Source organism: Passer montanus, unplaced genomic scaffold, assembly GCF_014805655.1.
Source record: "Passer montanus isolate IOZ18808 unplaced genomic scaffold, ASM1480565v1 scaffold17, whole genome shotgun sequence".
NCBI classification, from domain to species: Eukaryota; Metazoa; Chordata; class Aves; order Passeriformes; family Passeridae; genus Passer; species Passer montanus.
In genome coordinates this window covers 8634219-8652459 of record NW_024364270.1, presented here as the reverse complement: position 1 = coordinate 8652459, position 18241 = coordinate 8634219, and the positions used below count along the sequence as shown (strand labels likewise).

The 18241-nt window shown below is 37.3% G+C and overlaps 1 protein-coding gene across 1 annotated transcript; it reads right to left on the bottom strand.

Annotated features, from left to right (window-relative positions):
- Positions 1–4403: 4403 nt before the first annotated feature.
- NTS (neurotensin) lies at positions 4404–17079 on the bottom strand. The gene is made up of 4 exons (XM_039704188.1): positions 16781–17079; positions 12596–12657; positions 6228–6452; positions 4404–4774 (listed from the first exon to the last, which is right to left on the bottom strand). Exons 1-4 carry the CDS (start codon positions 16839–16841, stop codon positions 4628–4630), a joined length of 495 nt encoding a protein of 164 aa, XP_039560122.1. The 5' UTR covers positions 16842–17079; the 3' UTR covers positions 4404–4627.
- Positions 17080–18241: the final 1162 nt, after the last annotated feature.

Below are 18241 nucleotides of genomic sequence, written 5' to 3'. Positions count from 1 at the left end.
TAATTCAAGTCCAGTTTTGTATAGTCCCTCTTTTCCTTCTGTACAATGGAATGATGTACAGAATGTACAGTGATGCAGTTCCTGAGATATGAGCTGTACATTATTGTGTGCTTGGAAAAAGCAAGTCTTCATTGGGCAACCAGGAGTTCCTGAAGGCTTTGTTTCTTAATAGCTGACACCCTCCAAAAATTACTGGGTGGCTCCCATGTCATTTCCCCATATTGCTGCCTCAGAGGAATCATTCAGTCAAACAAAGCTTGCTTGCTAATGAGGTACCACAAAGCTCTTTTATTGCACTGTCTGATTGACTGTTCTGGCAGACCCATCCAAGTATCGTGGACTTGGATGATTTTGAAATCTGGTCATGAATATTGTGCTTTTGTGTGTGTTGTAATATGACACCTGCTGAATTCAAAAGGCTGGATGAGAATGTCAAGTTTCAATAGAAATTAATATTAGCAAGCAACTGTGTTTAAGCTCTTCTTGTTGACAAAGTTTAGATATATGATTCTTATGCTCTCTGGCAGTCTAGTAAACAGAAATAAACAAAAATAATTTGACATATATTTATTACTTCATTTAGGTGTCAGGGATATTTTATCTATCTATCTATCTATCTATCTATCTATCTATCTATCTATCTATCTATCTATCTATCTATCTATCTACCTATCTATCTACCTATCTATCTTTCAGGGTTTTGCAACCTCACTCGTGAATTCTGAATGCTTGCATTTAGCAGCAACTAAAATCTCATTCCCCAGATTCCTTGCAGAGGTCAGCCCCTCTCTTCCACTTTTTTTTGCTTCCTGAAGAGTGAGATCCAGGTGCTGACTCTTTTGTTATCCAGAAGTCAGCACAGTTTATTTTGCAGATTATCTGAATCTCTTTGTTTTCTCACTGCTTTCAGTCAGTCCAAGATTTTGGATGTGGAGGATATCAATGATCAGTCTGGAACCTTAGGGAATTTAAGAAAAACCTGCTCTTCTTTCTGCCCTCCAACATGAAATCATTGTAGTGGTAGCTTGTATGTTCAATTTGAAACTCCACCGTGCAAATTGATAACTAATTTTGGGGAAAAAGAATTAAGTTCAAGACCAATTTTGTCTACGTTTTGTGTTCACTAGAAGTCTGGTATGAGACATAGCTAATATCATACCTTTCAAAATTAAATCACTCTTAATCTGAAAACTCAACATTTCATCCACTTTGTTTACAGCACATCCGTTAAGCTCTTACCTAAAACATAAAACAAAATTTTAATTTCTAATAGAAAATACAGAAAAGATCAAAACTTTTACCATAAGCAAGACTTAAGGATGAAGGCTTATTTTATCAGCACGGCCTTTAACCTTGATAACAACAACCATCATATTATGTTTCTTTTAAAGAAAAAGTAACAAATATATGCTTCAGAGATGATGACATTATTAATTTTACTTTTCCTGTATAGGGGATTTGAAATATTATGGATGACAACTTAAAAATATAGAAATTCAAAGTTAATTTCAGTTCCATTTAACTCTGCATTAGGAAGTACTGACAGGTGTCTGTAATAAGTGCATGGCTATAGCCAATATTTCGGGAGTCTAACAAATAGTTAAGTATGAATTTTCTGAATAATTGATATAATTATTCATCTATGAACTTAATTAAAAAGTTCGTAATGGAATTTATAAGAAAAATCTACTCCTCTGAAGACATATAAACAGACAGAACATCTGTCAGTAATTGCTTTTATAAAACAAAATTGCCCATATCAAAAGGTGTTCTTTAAGAAAAGGTAGCACTCTCTAAATTAATGATCTTCAAAATAGTATTTTTAAGTGGGAAGGGAAGGGAAGGGAAGGGAAGGGAACTGTCTAAGTTTCTGAATTAGTAAATTCACACATTGTGATAGCCTTCTCTGACCTGAACTTAATCCAACACTCATTCCTGCTGAAAATACAGCAGTATGGATATTGCAGGCAATGCACAGTTACGGGTGAGGCAGGTACCCTGAGGATCTTACTGGAAGAATGTGCAAAATAGAGACAAATACACCTAAGCCTATAATTTTTCAGCTGTCATCCAAAAATGAAGGCTAAAGAAATGCTGCAATTCTACAGCAGTGAGGCCATCAGGAAGTAGCAACAGTTAGAAGAGAGAAGAGATTTCAATCAAGGAAGTCTCCCAAACTTAAATAATTCCTTTAACAGCTCTGGTTTAATTCTATGCTTGGGTTTTCCATAATTTTAATACTGCTACGCTTGCTTTTCATGGATGACCAATAAACTGAAAAACCAGCACTGTTTTTTTTTTAGCTTAACTGTATTGCTATTACAGTTTTTATTTCCTCATCTAGTTCAGACTATCACACTGAATGACATTCCTCTGACACCTCCATCAGAGTCTAGGAGCAACTGACAAGCTGTACTTTCCAGCCATACTTTAAGCTGCCTCCACCAGTGACACACAGTAGCTGGATGTGTGTGGATTCAGAGTCTGCTGAAAGGAAATGGGTTATTTAATGCCATTTCCAGCCAGTCTGACTAATCTGTTAGCTCTGCTCTGCCAAGAACAAGTACACGGTCACAAGGTAGTGTGGAACACTAGATGAGGATGGAACAGTGAGTATCATCATTTGAGGTCATATGCCATTACCGTGACTGTCTAAATTACCTGCAAAATGAGACACGGAAGAGTATTTGTTTCTGAAAAATTACATTCTCTATCAGATGGCAACCACATTACCTTACCCTATTTCTTTTTTAGCTTTTATACTGTTAAACTTAACATTAGAGAAAAAGATAATGACAACTTTTTCTCTTTTTTTTCTCTTATTCTTCTGGTTTTCTCATGAAAGAATGATCTGAAGTTTCTTTTTATTTTTTCCTCAGGTACTGCAAGCAGCAAATTTTGGAACAAACTGTTCTGCTTTGTTATTTCAGAGCAAAAGATATTTTACAATGCAAATATCCATAATAGAACTCGGGATCTTACAGGCTTGTTGGAAAGAAGGTGTTTCTTAAACACTTGAGAGCATGCTGGGTCTCCAGTCTAATTCAATGTGTTTTGTACAAAAAGCAAGGAGTGTGAGTTTACTTATTTAAGCAAAGCCCTTAAGCACATTTAAAACATTGAGACTGAATGTACTTAATTGCTTTGCCTTTGCTATATTTGAGTCATAATGATTATTGCAATAATTAGTGTATGCTCAGTTATTTCTTGTCAGTGCTTGCATTTAAGAGTTATTGAATGAATAAACTGATTAATAATATTTGCAGTAAGAAAAGGAAATATAATTAGCTTTTATATAGTTAAAAAACATTTTACTTTAAAAAACTCCATCCCTCCCCTTGAAACAAAGTGTAACAAACTTGTGAGAGGACTTGATAATTCTCTAAGTGTTTGGGTTTTCTCTTGGGTTCTTGATTGTTTGGGGGTGTTTGTGTGTGTGGAAGCTGGGGGATTGATTCTTTGTTTGGTTGTTTTGCATTTTTTGGGTTTTTTTTTTTTGGTGGGGGGTGATGGTGTGGCTGTTTGTTGGAGGAGAATTGATTTGAGGAAATACCTCAAACAGGAAACAGGTAAGTTTTCAAAAATAAGGTCTGTCCCACTTTTGCCTTCTGGTCTGAGCATCCAGGCTTCACAAGTTTTGGACAACCCCTCAATTTTGATGGCTGTGGTGTGCCCCAGTCCATTCAGACTTTTCCTCCAAACTGGAACCCAGAATTATTGAGATCCCAAATCACAAACACAGAACTGGAAAATGTGTAACTTTCAGGCAACAGTTGATTCCTCATGGCCTGAAAAAAAATTTTCCCATGCTGTGACCCTCCCTATCTGTTAGCTTCCAAGACTGTTTTCAACTCTGAAACTTCCTGTTTTCTACAAATCTGTAGAAGGAGGGAAAGGAAATGCCTTTTAATACTCATTTTAAGATGTTCTAATTTCAATTAATCTTTCAAACACTTCACCAAGTTTTTTGTATAACCAGATTACTATTTTGACTTTTAACAGTGACAGCACCAGGACATGAATCAACGTTTTGTTGTTTTTTGGTTTTCCTGAGCATTCATAGATTAGAAGTCAAAAATTCAAAATTCACCTACAAGCAAGCTATTTAAAATATTCATTTTGAAATTGCCACTTAATAGTTAATCCTTTTCTTCCTTAGATATATTCCTAATACATTAAACTAGTCAAAACGTAAAATACTGTGGCACTTCTTACTACTATATTATTCAAGAAATTTGGAAACCTTTACATGTTTGAGGTGTTGCATTAAGAAGATGTAAGATTCTCAGTAGGATTTACGGACAATATCAATTTACTTGGTGTTATGTTGGTGTGCTTTATAAAATGGGAAAGGACTACAAGATTGTTTGAAAGCATGTTAAAATCGCAGTTTTGTACAATACATCATGCTTAAAAACTAGTTTTATTCGCAAATGTTTTAGTCCAATTAATCTCAAGTAGGAAAAATTCACAATCAAGAAACAGCAATTGCAAAAAAGACACAGCTATGTTATCATCTTGATTTTCCAGAGTATATTTTCACACAAGTATGATCTTAGATTTAGATAAGATAACCATAATGCACAGTTACCTATTAACTAAATATACATTGCTTTCTTCTGCTGCATCAGTAATATGAACTTCTCTTGAGTATGTATGGTCTTCTAGCTTTGTTCACATGTAGCTGCCGTTTCAGAATATAAGGATTTTTTCTCTTCATGATTTCTTTTTCTTGGCTTGAGTTCTCTAGATCAAAAGCGTCTTGCTGAAGTAACTGTAGGATGCAAGAAGAGACACACTGTTATCTACTTTTTTTGGTAATGGAGATTACAATCTCCTCAACATTTTAATAAAATATTAAAATATTTTATTTCCACCAATAAGAATCATTACTATATTAGCTTCAGCATTAATTTAAAAAATATATACAAAACTCAAGACACAAAACTAAAATCAGACCAGAGATGAGCTGAGCCTTACAGAAGGGATATTTAAATTCCGCTTCAAAAAATTAGATAATTGGTTTTGACTAGAGAGGAAAGCTGGTATATCCTCCATAGACCAAAACTCAAATAGACTGAAAGTTTTCTAATGACTATCACTCTGTTATCACACATTTAGATGAAACACCTACATGCACTGCTGTCTGGTTTCATCTTTTGAGAAATATTTTAATCTACAACATCCCTTCTGAAAAGCAGGGAACTGTGATTAAGACAAATGTGTTATTGCATATATGGTTCTAGGGTAGCTCCTTTCCAGCAAAAAATGCACTGATGAAGAGAGCCTTCAGAAAACTCTGGTTCTCAAAGAGATTGCAGTCCTTTGCATGGACCACTCCAGCTAATATGAGGATTGGGTATATAAAGAGTTATGACTCAGCAAAGCAAACCAAAACAAACAAAAACCCAAACAAATAAAAACCAACCAACCAAAAAAGTTCTGGATTCAGCTAGACTGTACATGAAGCTGAGATAGATGAAGAACTTTGCTTTACTGAAAAGTGGGTAGTGACACTGAGTTATCTTTTTTCACTACACAAAGCAGCTTTTAGTGTAATATCTAACAATGCAAGTGTACTGTGCCTAGTGTGCTTCTGTCTAATCACTGTAATCATTGTACTAAACCAAATATCACAAATGGACTATGAACAATTACTATTTAAGAGCAGCAATCTTCATACAATCACAATGTCAACTTCCAGAGCCCTCTTTAGTTGTAGGGAAACAAAAAGCAGGAGTTACGTTGTTGCCAGCTTCCTAGCAATGATAAGAAAACCAGGGTACCTAGTAAAGTGGTATGTATACATGGACATATATCCCTGCATTTCAAATCCAGTTTGCCTTAGGGTCTTCAAACAGAAATACTAGGTACATTTATTTATGCTTCAATAGATCCATAATAACTTAATAATGTCTGTTAAGCAGATATTAATTATGTTTTCTGGCATAGTGATGACTTATATATGTTTGTTTGGTTACCTGGAATGGCTAAAGATGTGTTTTTGTAAGAAACATACACTCAGGTCATCAGAAACTGCACTAATTCACTACTCATACTGAATGATGCATATTAGAGGTATTAAAGAATATAAAAAAGGGAAGGAAAGCTCAGAAAATGTGATGAAAGTGACAGGGATATTTGGATTTTTATAACATCACTACAAACAGAGCCTAACAGAGAGTTTAACAGCATCAGAAACATGCATTTGTGACAGTTTGTGTTACCTCCCAATGCTGAAAGGCTCTGCTGTGGCAAACTTTTTGGAGTTGATATACTGTCAGCATTGCTTCCAAGCTGAAGCCATCCAGAGCAGCAGGGAACTGTCTTCCTGGAACCAGATCCTCCTCATCTACCTCTACTGTTTCTCCCATTTGGTTGTTTATGTTGTTGACAAGATTGCAGACATTTAGCAGGGTCATTTTCCAGTAAGGAAGTTTTGCTCTGTTAATCTGAAAATAAAAACATTCACGATTTAACGTATTTTGGGTTTTTCGTATTCATGTGCTACATTCAAACATTTTGTTAGAAACAAGTTTATGTTTCTGAAGTGCTTTTCATCTGGTCAACTTTTAAACAATAATTAGAGTGCAGAACTTAGGACAACTCATTTATTACACACGCCAAGTCTGCTTCCTTGCAGCCTTGCCCCCCAGGTAGATATAAATGATGAAAAAGCTAAACTGCTACCAAACCAGAATGGCAGCATTTCAGAGTCATTCTGCACAGGTGCAAACAAAAACACAGATGGAAATTAATATAATATAAATTCACAGGTGTAAATAAGGATAATGAATCAAACCCACTGGATAAATTCCCAGCTCAGGAATCCAAGCTGGATGCCTGTGGTTAACTAGACACTCCTCTCTAGTTCAGCACAAATACCAGTCATCTCAAAAATCCCTAAGAACAGGAATGGAGTCCCTGCTTCAGGACAAGCTGTCTGATGAGGCTGGGTCTGAAGTTACAGAATCTGCAAGCCCCAGGAGTTTTGAATGCTGGAAAGTGAAGAGCCTGGGAGATGTTTACTGAAGGTCTGTAGGCTTAGGAAGATGGAGCAAAGATAAAGCATATCTGTGAAAACAAAGTACTCCTGACTTGGTAACTGGACTGTAAAACTGAGACCAACTGTATTTAGGTGGCCCATAATAAACCTGTTACAGAAAGATAGAAAAAAGGAAATTTCACCATGGTTTGTCTCAAATTTTGTTTGTTCCAGTATCTTGTATTATGTATGATCTCTTAAAACATTTGAAATAAATGCTCATAAGCATGATTTTTACTTTTCTACTGGCACTGTTTTTTCCAGGCAGTGGCAGCAGCAGTCTTCTTCCACTTTGGTTATCAATAGCAAAAAAGTATGTTTAAAACTTAATTCCTATCTCATTTACTGCTTTTCATGATTTTGCCATTTTCTTCATTCTCCCACTACTAATTATTTCTTCTGCAATGTATTCCTTTCAGTGCTGAGTATAGCATTTAGTCTCCTTCAACTAGAACTGGTGACATGGCAATCTCCAATCAAAAGCCAAATAGAAAATTCCTGTTTATTCCTGGCAAGGATTTCCTTGCTGTGCACATCAGGATTAGACCTTACCCATGAACTGAAATGTAGTTGCTTGTTTTCCTGTATGCACAAAGTTAAATACAGGTATGACACTAACACAGACATTGCCTTTCACACATTCTTGGCAGCACTAATTGAGTGTGGATGTAGTGTTTATTTGGCCTGAACATCAGGTAATCACATAACCTGTTTCTTTAGAGCACCTTCCTAACAAAGGGGCCTTGTGTGCAAGATTTATGTATATTCATCACACTTGACTATTTTTTGAGGGAAAAGAAAGAAAATTCAGAAAATTAGGAAGAAACAAGAAAAGTTGGCATCACTCTTAGCATTAGTTACAAAATGGGGTTTTTTTGGCCATGCTCGTTACTCCAACATACACCTGATATATGCGTGCCCTTGAAAATGAGAATGATTTAGCCTTTTAATAAAACTGCTGTGCATTCTCAGATGCCTGACAACATTTAAAGAAAATTATTTTGTTTTGAGGCTAAGAAAACAAATCTCAAATCTTTTTTGGAAGCCTGTAGTTTGTTCTGCACTCTTTAATTTGAGCTCATCTGATTTCACATTGAAGTACCGTAGTTAGTCTATCAAATTACTTAAAAGGATGTGACAGTTTCAAGATAAAATTATTCTCTTTGCAGAATATCTAATTTTATTAATAGAAGTTAAACTAGGGAAAAGACCAAATGCCCAAGGCAATTTCAAAATGTTCTTTGGTCTGTTTTAATATATTTTTTAAATATAAATATGTGGAGCTTTCCATGACAAATGAGGCAGCTTCTCCAGTTCACTGCTCTCTCCTGGGTATGCAAAAGAAATGTGAGCTAGCACGTCAACAGCTAAATTGCAATGGAGCATAGAATCTAGAGGCAGTACTACATGAGCAATGAGATTTCTGAGTTGAGAACCAAAAATATTCCAGTGGATGGAAACAGAAGAGTAAAGGATAGGGTAATTTTTCATGCCTTCTTGCATAATTCATAGAATGTTTTTGATCTAAAGTTACTACTTTATGTCATTCTGATGCACATCTATATACAAAGGAACTTTCCTCTGTGTATTAGTAAAATACTTAAATAGCAGATTTCCTTATGTGCAACTTGTCTTAGCTCCTACTTATAAGTTGAGGAGAAAACAAATTTGCAGTGCTGTCTGCAAGCTTCTAAATAATATTTCATTTGTTAAGGGAGTCTCATTCCTATTAATGCCATGAATATATCAAAGTATTTTTACTTGGATACACCTGCTTCTGACTTACTGCTACCATTAACAATTCAGTCAGAATGAATTTTGGGTTATTTTAATTGAATGTGGAGTTTTCCAGGTCATGTCCAGTCACTAAACAGGGCAGACATGTTATTTTTCTGCTCCACTATTACATCAAGCATTAAAATCAAGCCACTTTGCTTTTTTGGATTATGGAAAATGTCTGAAGCAGTTATCTGAAAGGTATATGTAAAAAAACAGTTTATGATGATGATAATCCAAATTTTCAGGTTAATTTATAATATGGGATAAATTTATATTTTATACATTTATATGTATTTTCCACACAGGTGTAAAGCAATATCAAGTACAGTCGCTCAACACATGTTTTGGAAAACACCTACACAATAAAACAAGGAACCCGTATCTGCCAAGTAGAAGTAATTTTTTCAAGAGTAACTTGAAAAATATCTGGGAATAATCTGAAGAAAGATAGGAGATTGAAGTATGACCTACAATTTACAAGGTATGTGAATGCTGAAGGGAATATGATGTATGTATTTCCAAGTATGTTGAACATACTTGTAAATAAGAATCAGATATCTAATTTCTCCCACTTCATGGACCTTGAAAGAGAATTTAATATCACCTAAGAAACTGAAATAAGCATATTTCCTTCTTAGGTAACAGGCTTGTCCTATGCAAGACAAAAGAGATTTCCAAGTTATAATTTATATGATATTTTATTTCCATATCTGGTTGAATGATACTCCTCATAGTTTGCCTAAGATACTTCTTTAGTTACAATCCTTCCATACATCCCAAATGCTATTTTCCATTAGGAAAAACGATATCTGCTTTTTACATTCTTGTCTTTATCTAGTAAAAGCAGATAAAAAGCAAATTCATTACAGACTAAAAATCCCAAGTTAGTGTAGGATGTCTATGGTTCTGTTCCATAATAGTAGTTGAATTTTTTTCAGATTGTAACCACAGAAATAATATAGTTAATCAGATAAAGCAGTGAATTCTGTTAAAGAAGAAGTGCTTCCATGGTGCATACTAATGCCTGTAAGCCTAATTAATTTTTATGTGATGACTGAGTCAGGAAGTCACTAGCTCCTAGACAGCTGTAGGTTCCTCCTACTTCTAGGCAGCTCCTCAGACAAGGAGGCTAAACACTCTGGGGAAAATGCAGTCATAAATAGGCATCCTACAACAATGAAAACTCAGTGGGTCTAAGACTTCAGAAAATTAATGTTGGGTGGGATCCCAAAGGTGGAGGATATTCTAGGGCTGATATATTCTCCAAGGAATACTTTCTTTTTTTTCCCCCTAAATAACATAGTGTCAATCTTTTTGAGTTCAAAAAAGATTCTTCATGCAACTAGTAGTTTCAGGCAAGCATTTAGGAAAGTGGAAACAGTTATCTCTTTGATATGAATAGGGTTTTTTTATTTAAAACAAAAGAGAGACAGGAGATAACTGTCCACATATTTTGACAAGTCAGGTTTTGTTGTTTTACCTGATCTTCCAAATGGCTTTTTGGATTTTATCTTAGGAAAAAGACAGAGCATTTTAAGGACTTGTTTGATCCTTGTATCTTGGTTCAGATGTAACAGCAGGCAAGGCTGACAAACTGCATTAAGTGTTGAAGACAGATTTCAATAAGCATGAACTACTTCTTTAAGGATGGAGAGTGATTCAGAAGATAGATGACCTTAAGAACAATGTGAAAAAGGGCAGCAGGCACTGGACAGCAGTCTGTGAAGTTAAAGGCATAAGGCAATTCTTTTCATAATATTGTATAGACTACTGAATATTGCAAAAGGTGCACTTAAGCTCTGGGTGTAGTCTTGATACTGTAGTCCACAAGTGCTTACTTAGGTAGATTTTTGTTCTATCAAATGCTAAACCCACAAGTGATAATCCATTTTGCTGCACTTTTAGATCTCAGCTTTCATAAACAGTAATTTTTTTCCCATCTTAATGTTGTTTAAATCGTTAGGATTTCCTTTGCTGATTACCATGTAAGTGTCAAATACAGTCTGTGTAATTTAGCAGTAATTGCCCTCAAACGGAACCAGATCTCAGGCACAACACCAGACAGGTATTGCACATACTGTCTTCAAATTTGTCTATCACACCAGAACCATAATTTTTTGTAATGAGAGTTGAAATCTGGCAGTGGACAACAGAAAAAAAGTAATTCCAGTAATGAATGGGATAATGATATTATTCTTGTAGAAGACTTGATACACAGTTTTTAGTGTTTCCACCATGTCTTGCTTTGATGTAAAGAGACAACATAAATTTAACTAATGAACTTTAGATGGTGATTTAAGGCAGTATAATGAAGAATTAAAGCAATGTCTTCAACATGAATCTACTGCTTCTGTCAACTTCAAGTGTCAGTTGACTATGGTAAATACCCTAAGAAAGCTAAATAACAAGCTACATGACATCAAAAAACCTAAGAGTACTATGGCAAACATAATGACATTATTAACTGGTGCAATGTATTTGCACATTTGGAGTTACCTGAGCTTGTGTTCTGTGGTGAGAGGGAGGAAAAGATGAAAGTTATGTTCACAGATCCACCAAAGTCAGTAGCAGAAACACCAATAGCTGCAGGGTTTTATTCCAGGGCATGCTATGCTTTGCCACACAGCAAAAAACCTATTTTTGTCAGCATCCTACATTTAAATATATCTCTGAAAAGCAGAAGTTATTAAATCTTTCTGTACCTTAGAAAAGTGAGTGGCCAACAGGGTTATTTGTAATCTAAGTTTAACTATCATGACAGTAAAGAGCATTGAGGTCTAAGAACTGCCAGACAAGTTAAAGAAAATGCATTTTCTGGCCTCATACTTCCTGTAGTCTATCTAATAATCCTGTGGAAAAGGCCCCATATACTTAAATACAATATAATGGTAGGTTTTCTCTTTAACCTCCAATTAGTCATTGACTTATGTAAATTTCATTTTTGGGGAAGAAATTTTTGATTTCTCATTTTATTTTCCATTACATTTAAGTACCACTAAAACTTTATTGGAATAATTAATTAAAATATTCACCCTTAAACCCACAGCATTTGTTTCAGAGTTTGTTCCTTACATGTGGTTGAAGATATATCAGACACATATATTTCTTAGATCATTTATGGAAGAAAATTGTGTTGAGAAAGTGTCTGTCAGCCTGTCCAATACATATGTGCAACACTTTCTGCTCCACCTAGTCAATATGAGGTTTTCACTGAATTTTTATATATTCATATTAAATAACATAAACATTATTCACAGTCTGGAAACCTGTCAAGGAAATGCCATTTACAAATTTAGTATTTTCACAGTCATGTTCCTGTATTGGCAGTATAATCAAAATCCTAAACTAAAATTGGCATATGTATTACCTGGTTTTGCTTTATGATTGTCTTAATTTTATATGGATATAGGAAGGGTTCTGCATAAAAATAGCACTTACAGCTTTGACTCAAGGTTAATTTAGCTTTCATCGGGCATAATCTTATGTTACAAATGGAAACACATTTCCTCACATAAATTTACATCTCTGTACATAACACAGTTTTGACAGTTTAATGAAAGTACCAGTGTTACAGCTGAGGAACATGTTTAGTGTGTCACATCAACACCTTTACATTTCCTTTGAACTGGAGAAAATCTTGCACCGAAGTAAAACCTAACACTGAACTTTTATGTCTAGACCATAGGTTATTACTTTGTGCAAAGACTTTTGGGTTCGTAATGAGAATTCATTTGCTCCCTCCCTGTCAGGTAAAGGAAGAAAAATAATTACCTTTGATGTGTACATATTGGTCAATAAATCTGCTTCTAATGCTTTCATTTCCTCTTCTGAATCTGGGAATAAACCAGAAACATATGTCTATTATTTGATCATAAATCATGGACATTTCAATTCAGTATACAGAACTAAGATATTTAAATTATTTTTAAAAATAAACAGCAAACACAACCACAAATGAGGTAGAGAGAATATCAGGAGTCTTCAGCAACATTATATTAAAATAAATACTCAATATATTTTTAAAGCATGATCAATCTTATTGAACTGAATGGAACTGTTAATTTATCTCAGTTTCATAGCAGACTCATTAAACTGCAGTTCTTTCAGTATAGAAACCTGGTGCAATATTCTTCATTGTTTTCATAATAAATATTTGTCACCTTCCAAAGTAACAACTTTGGAAGAAAAAATTGAATATTTATTTTCAAACAATATTTATTTAAGTAGTAATTATTTACGTGAAATGAAGTTATAATTACTCGATTAATAATCAATATTCTTGATTACTCTTAATTAAATTAAGGGCCTTTTTACCGATATGTGGGAACTGAGCTTGTTCCCTCATATCAGTAGTAATACAAGCTCTTGACAATGTATATACAATCTTTTGACAATGTATATACAAAAAAGAAAGCATTCTGACTGGAAGGGTAGGGATTTTCTTTACTGATTTAATCGACCTTTGATAGCTCAGTAGATTTGCAAGACTTGTGATTTGGGAAATGGGGTAAAAATTGCTGTGGAAAGAGAAAAACAGACACATTTCTACACACAGCATCACAAGATGAAGATGAGAATCACAATGAAGATCTGGTGCCTTGGCAGCAGCAATCACAGCTCGAAGAGAAAAAATGTAAGGAATTGGTTAAGCCTTCAGGTGAAATACAGTTCCACATAGCTTTTACCTTTCCTGGAACATCAACAGTCCGAACCCAAACAATGCATTAATATTTCAAACCATATTAAACCAAAATATATTTCATATTCATATAGGTAATATCTCACTTTCTTCAAAATAATCAATGCTTTTGGCATGTAAGACCCTACTACTGAATCTGTGGATGGATTCTGCCCATGCCTTCATTTCAGGGATCATCACCATGTTGTGTCACTACCTTTCACAGAACATGAGACTGTAAGGGACCACAAACATGTGCTAATGTGCCACATTAGCACACTGTGCTGATAGGTCTCTATCAGCACAGAAGCCACTCATTACAATGCTCTTAAAAATCAGTCATGTTCAATCTCAATAAATATCACAACAACTGTCACTTTATTTCTTCTTTAGGAAATGCTTCTAAATATCATTGCTTACTCACTTGCTTCTGATTTCAATTATTTCTAATTACAAATGTATCCATGGTTTGCAAATAAATTACTACACTATAAATAATACCTTTCTATTTGCAATATTTAACCATCATGAATTTATTGAGAGGAATCATTGGTCTTGCAGCTTAGTGGTTTTGTGTCCTTACAAGATTAGCAAACAAGTCCAAGATCACTGTGTCGTTTTGGTCAAAAACCACTGCCTTGGAAATCCCATAAATGCTTCATTGAAAGGCTATGCCCAGATGTATTGGACTCCCTCCTATTCTCTTTCCTTGCAAAAGCCTTGTATTCCCCAACTCATCAGAGCAGCCCTCTTCTGTCCTGATGTAACAGCATAGCACAGTTTGGTTCAGCAGCCTCAATACTTAATCACCTTAGTGCTAACCATTAGCTACAGAGGGCAGCTGTCTGGCATGTCCTTTGGTTTGTTTGTCTTTTGTGGCTGAAAAACCCCAAAAACCAGGTTAGATAACCAGATAATGTATTTTATTCCTCAGATTTCAAACAGTTGTGCTTCAGTTAAAAAGGAACTTCTAACAGGAATTTCTATTATTTCCTAAGCCACTGCATTTTGTATTGTTGCACTGCTTCTTATTCCTATTATTTAGGTCATCAAAAACTTCCATGTGTCACACATATCCCCTTCTTCTGTAGGATGCTCCTGATCACCTTTGCATTACCAACACAATAGGTTCATTCATAATTTTTAACATCAAAGCAATTGCATTTAAGTGACTTGCTGTAATGCTGATCTACAACCAGCCTTATTCAATGTTAAATTTTTCATATTAAATAGGACTAGTTGTAGACCGGTCAGCAAGTCTCTAGCAACTGATCTCCAACTTAATGCCTTTCAGCCCTTTGAGCAGGAATGGCAGTCAGCTTTGCCAGCTTTACCATTAGCCAAAGTACTTCTGGCAGCACAAGATCACCTCAGCTGAATTTCTATCAATGACAGCATCTCCTGTGAGCAGATGAGCACACACACGATGACAGCCAGGACCCCACAAATCATCGTGATTTGTGGGGTCCTGGATCACACCAGCTGAGAACAACAAAAGGACTTGTGCCTGGTTAGCACCTGGGTTTTGTTCCTGTCAAGGATGGAAGGAAGCTTCCACACATCAAGGCTGGACGATAGCTGCAGGCATGAAAGATGGGAAGAAAGGTATTAAGAAGCATTTGGATTGAAAAAAAATCTAGAGGACATTATTTAGGAGTCAAGATTCCTTGAGTGAAGAATAAAGCAAGGCTTGGAGGGAGAGAAGGAAGCATGTTCAGGTAATTCAGGAGTCAGAAGAGATTGATGATGAGCAAAAGCATAAAAAGAAGTCTCTAAGAAAGCAATGGTTACAAAAAGCCTGGTTACACATTATTGTTAAAATCAGAGAGAAATTCACACAATTTCTGTATTCTTGAATCCATTGACAAAAAAATAGTTTCTACTTCTATATTTGTATTCTACAGGTACATACTTACACCTGAGGGCAAACTTTTTTAGAAGAGAATTTAATTTTATTTTTTCTTATGATATAACTGTCCATATTAGTTGCAGATTATTTGAGCCCCTTCACACAAGTTTCTCTGTGTCGTTTCTCATTACAATAATTTCAAATTTTCAAGCAAATCAACCATTGTGTTAGTTCCCCCCACAATTTGGTTTATGGGGTGTTTTTTATGAACCTATTTTAATTCCCACTTAATTTATTTTTACTTTAATGGTCTTTCATTAAAACTCTATAACAAGTTAAATTTGAAACTGCTTCACTGAAAATACTAGTGAGGAACTTGTTTAAAAAGCTTAGAAATATATGGGGAGGAAAAAAAATGTTAAGCTTTGTCACTCAGATCGTTCTCTATAATATACAGAATAATTAATTATATTTAAACTGTAATAAAATGCAGGTATTATATGGTTTACATTTTTTTTTTCTGCAGGGGAATACAAACCGTAAACTTCTATCTAAAGTGAGAATTAGGAATTCTGAGTCCCTCTGAATATTAAAGTTGAAAATTAAAGTTACCTCTAAAATTACCCTGTAATTTAGTGGAGTTAAAAATCAGTTCAAGTAAGTTCAGATTAGATTTTGCAGGCTATTCTGCTGCATATATATGTGCATACACCTGTTTAACTATCACCATACCTATTTGGTCATAAACTTTAGACATAAATGACAGATGCTTAAGATGTGTCATTTTTCAAAGAAGCAAGAAATGCATTTTAGTATATTGTACTCCTTTTGAGCTCTTTTAAGCAGTTGCTCTTGGAGAATAAATGCACTTACACCAACCTTCTTACTGTGTGATTTTCCTGTGCTTCAGCGGTTTTTTTGGTCATAATTTCAGATTTGTTTTTAGCAACTTTTTCTCCAGACAATAAAATTATGTTTCTCTTTCTAAAAAGCAACTGAAGGGCATACATATTCATGTTGATTTGGATTACAGCAGCTATTCATGAGTTGCAGAAATTACAATTTGTATCTTAATTTGAAAATACATGATATTCAGTGAGCTACAGCACAACCAAGCAGATGGTCTGAGCTGATTTGTATTTCCAATTACTAGTCTGCACTAATTGCCGTGGTATGGATGCTGTGAGGAGTAATGGATTATAGGAAGAGAGAAAGTTAGAGAGGGGATATAAAAAACAATGATGCTGGCCGGAGCCCGTTATCAGAGGCGGCTCCCGGGCGCCTAATGGGGACAGCCGGCGGGCGCTAGGGGACTTCACTTGCTTGCTTTGGGTGCCTCTCAGGGCTGCGGGAGCGGCTCAGCGCCGGGCGCTCAGAGGGGCTTCGGGCGGAGCGGGGCGCGCCCGGCAGAGGCGGCGGCGGCACTTACCTGAGCAGAGGCTGCAGGAGGCCAGGGCCAGCAGCACCACGCACACCAGCTGGACTCTCATCCTTGCCGCGCCGCCCTCTAGAAAGTAAAGTCCATAAATCCTAGGGAGAGACGGAGAGAGAGACAGAGACAGAGAGACAGAGACAGACAGAGCCGCGCCGCTCCTCGCCCTCCGCACGCGTGCTGACGGGCGGCTGCCGGCACAGACGGGGGACCCAGACCCTTCCCCAACTATATAAGCCGCGGGGTGATGTCACGGCGGTACCGCCATCGCCTCCTGACGAAGCTCCCCCCCTCCCTCTCCTCCTCCCTCCCTCTCCCCCCTGCCGCTGCCCCCTCCCCGCCGCTCCGCGCCCGCTGACGCCACTCTCCGCCTGACGCACGCGGAGCCCCGCGGGGCGCGCAGCGAACCCCGCACCCGCGGCCGCGGGGCGCGCCCGGCACGGCTCTTCCCCAAGGGAAACTATCCTGGGATTTTTTTATTACTGTCATTATTAAAAAAAAAAAAAGTTTCCGCAGGTGCTCCGTCCCCAGCGCGGGGCCGGGGTGGGGAGCGACCGCGCCGCCGTCCTCGTGCGGTTGACGCCCTTTTTCTTTCATCTGTAGAACCTTTGCCTACAGCAAGGGAAGGAACCGCGCACCGGGGACGGCAGGGATGTTAAACCGGGGATGGGCAGGGAATGCCTGACATGGGGCACGGCAGGAATATAACCCCGGCCATGGGCAGGAGTGTTGCATCGGGCACGGGTAGCAGGAAAAAAGGGAAAGAAACAAAAAGAGAAGTCTAAATGTGTGAGAGATGCAGCAAGATAACGGGAAAAGCCACTTGATAGAGTGTTTCATAGATGCGCAAAAAATTGAGACCCGACCAGGCGAGACTCCCCTATTACTTCTGAAGAGCGCTTGCCACAGCCACCCGCTGCGGTTTCAAGAGAGAGAGCGTTCCTCAGAGACATATCTCTCGGGATGTACTTCTCCCTGTTGATTTTTCCACTAGGTATCCTTCCTCAAGGACTAGCGCAGAGCAGCCCGAGGTCGGAGGGAGCGGGACACGCCGGGACCCCAGGCGGAGGCAGGGCGGCGGCGGGACGGGCGCGTCTGCCCCGGGCGGGGCGCGGGGTCCCGGCTCCGCTCCGCCTGCCCTGCCCTCCGTGCCTGCCCGGCTGCCCCCACCTGCGGGGCTCTCTTTCTGCCTCTCAGCTGCTGAGCCGTAAAGCCCAGAAAAATGACTCGAAGGTGAGGGCAGGGTAACCTCCAACGTGTGAGTATAAAAACGTAAAGCTCAAGACTGGCGTCAGCCTCCATCGCGTTACTGCTTTTGCTGTGAGGTTGTTGGGTTTTTTTTTTGTTTTTCTCTGCTCAGATACAGACGAATGCTCCATATGTTGAATACAAATACAGATACAATGCAGAACATTTCTGTCTCTCTGAATGCATTTAAGGACAGATACACGTGTCACA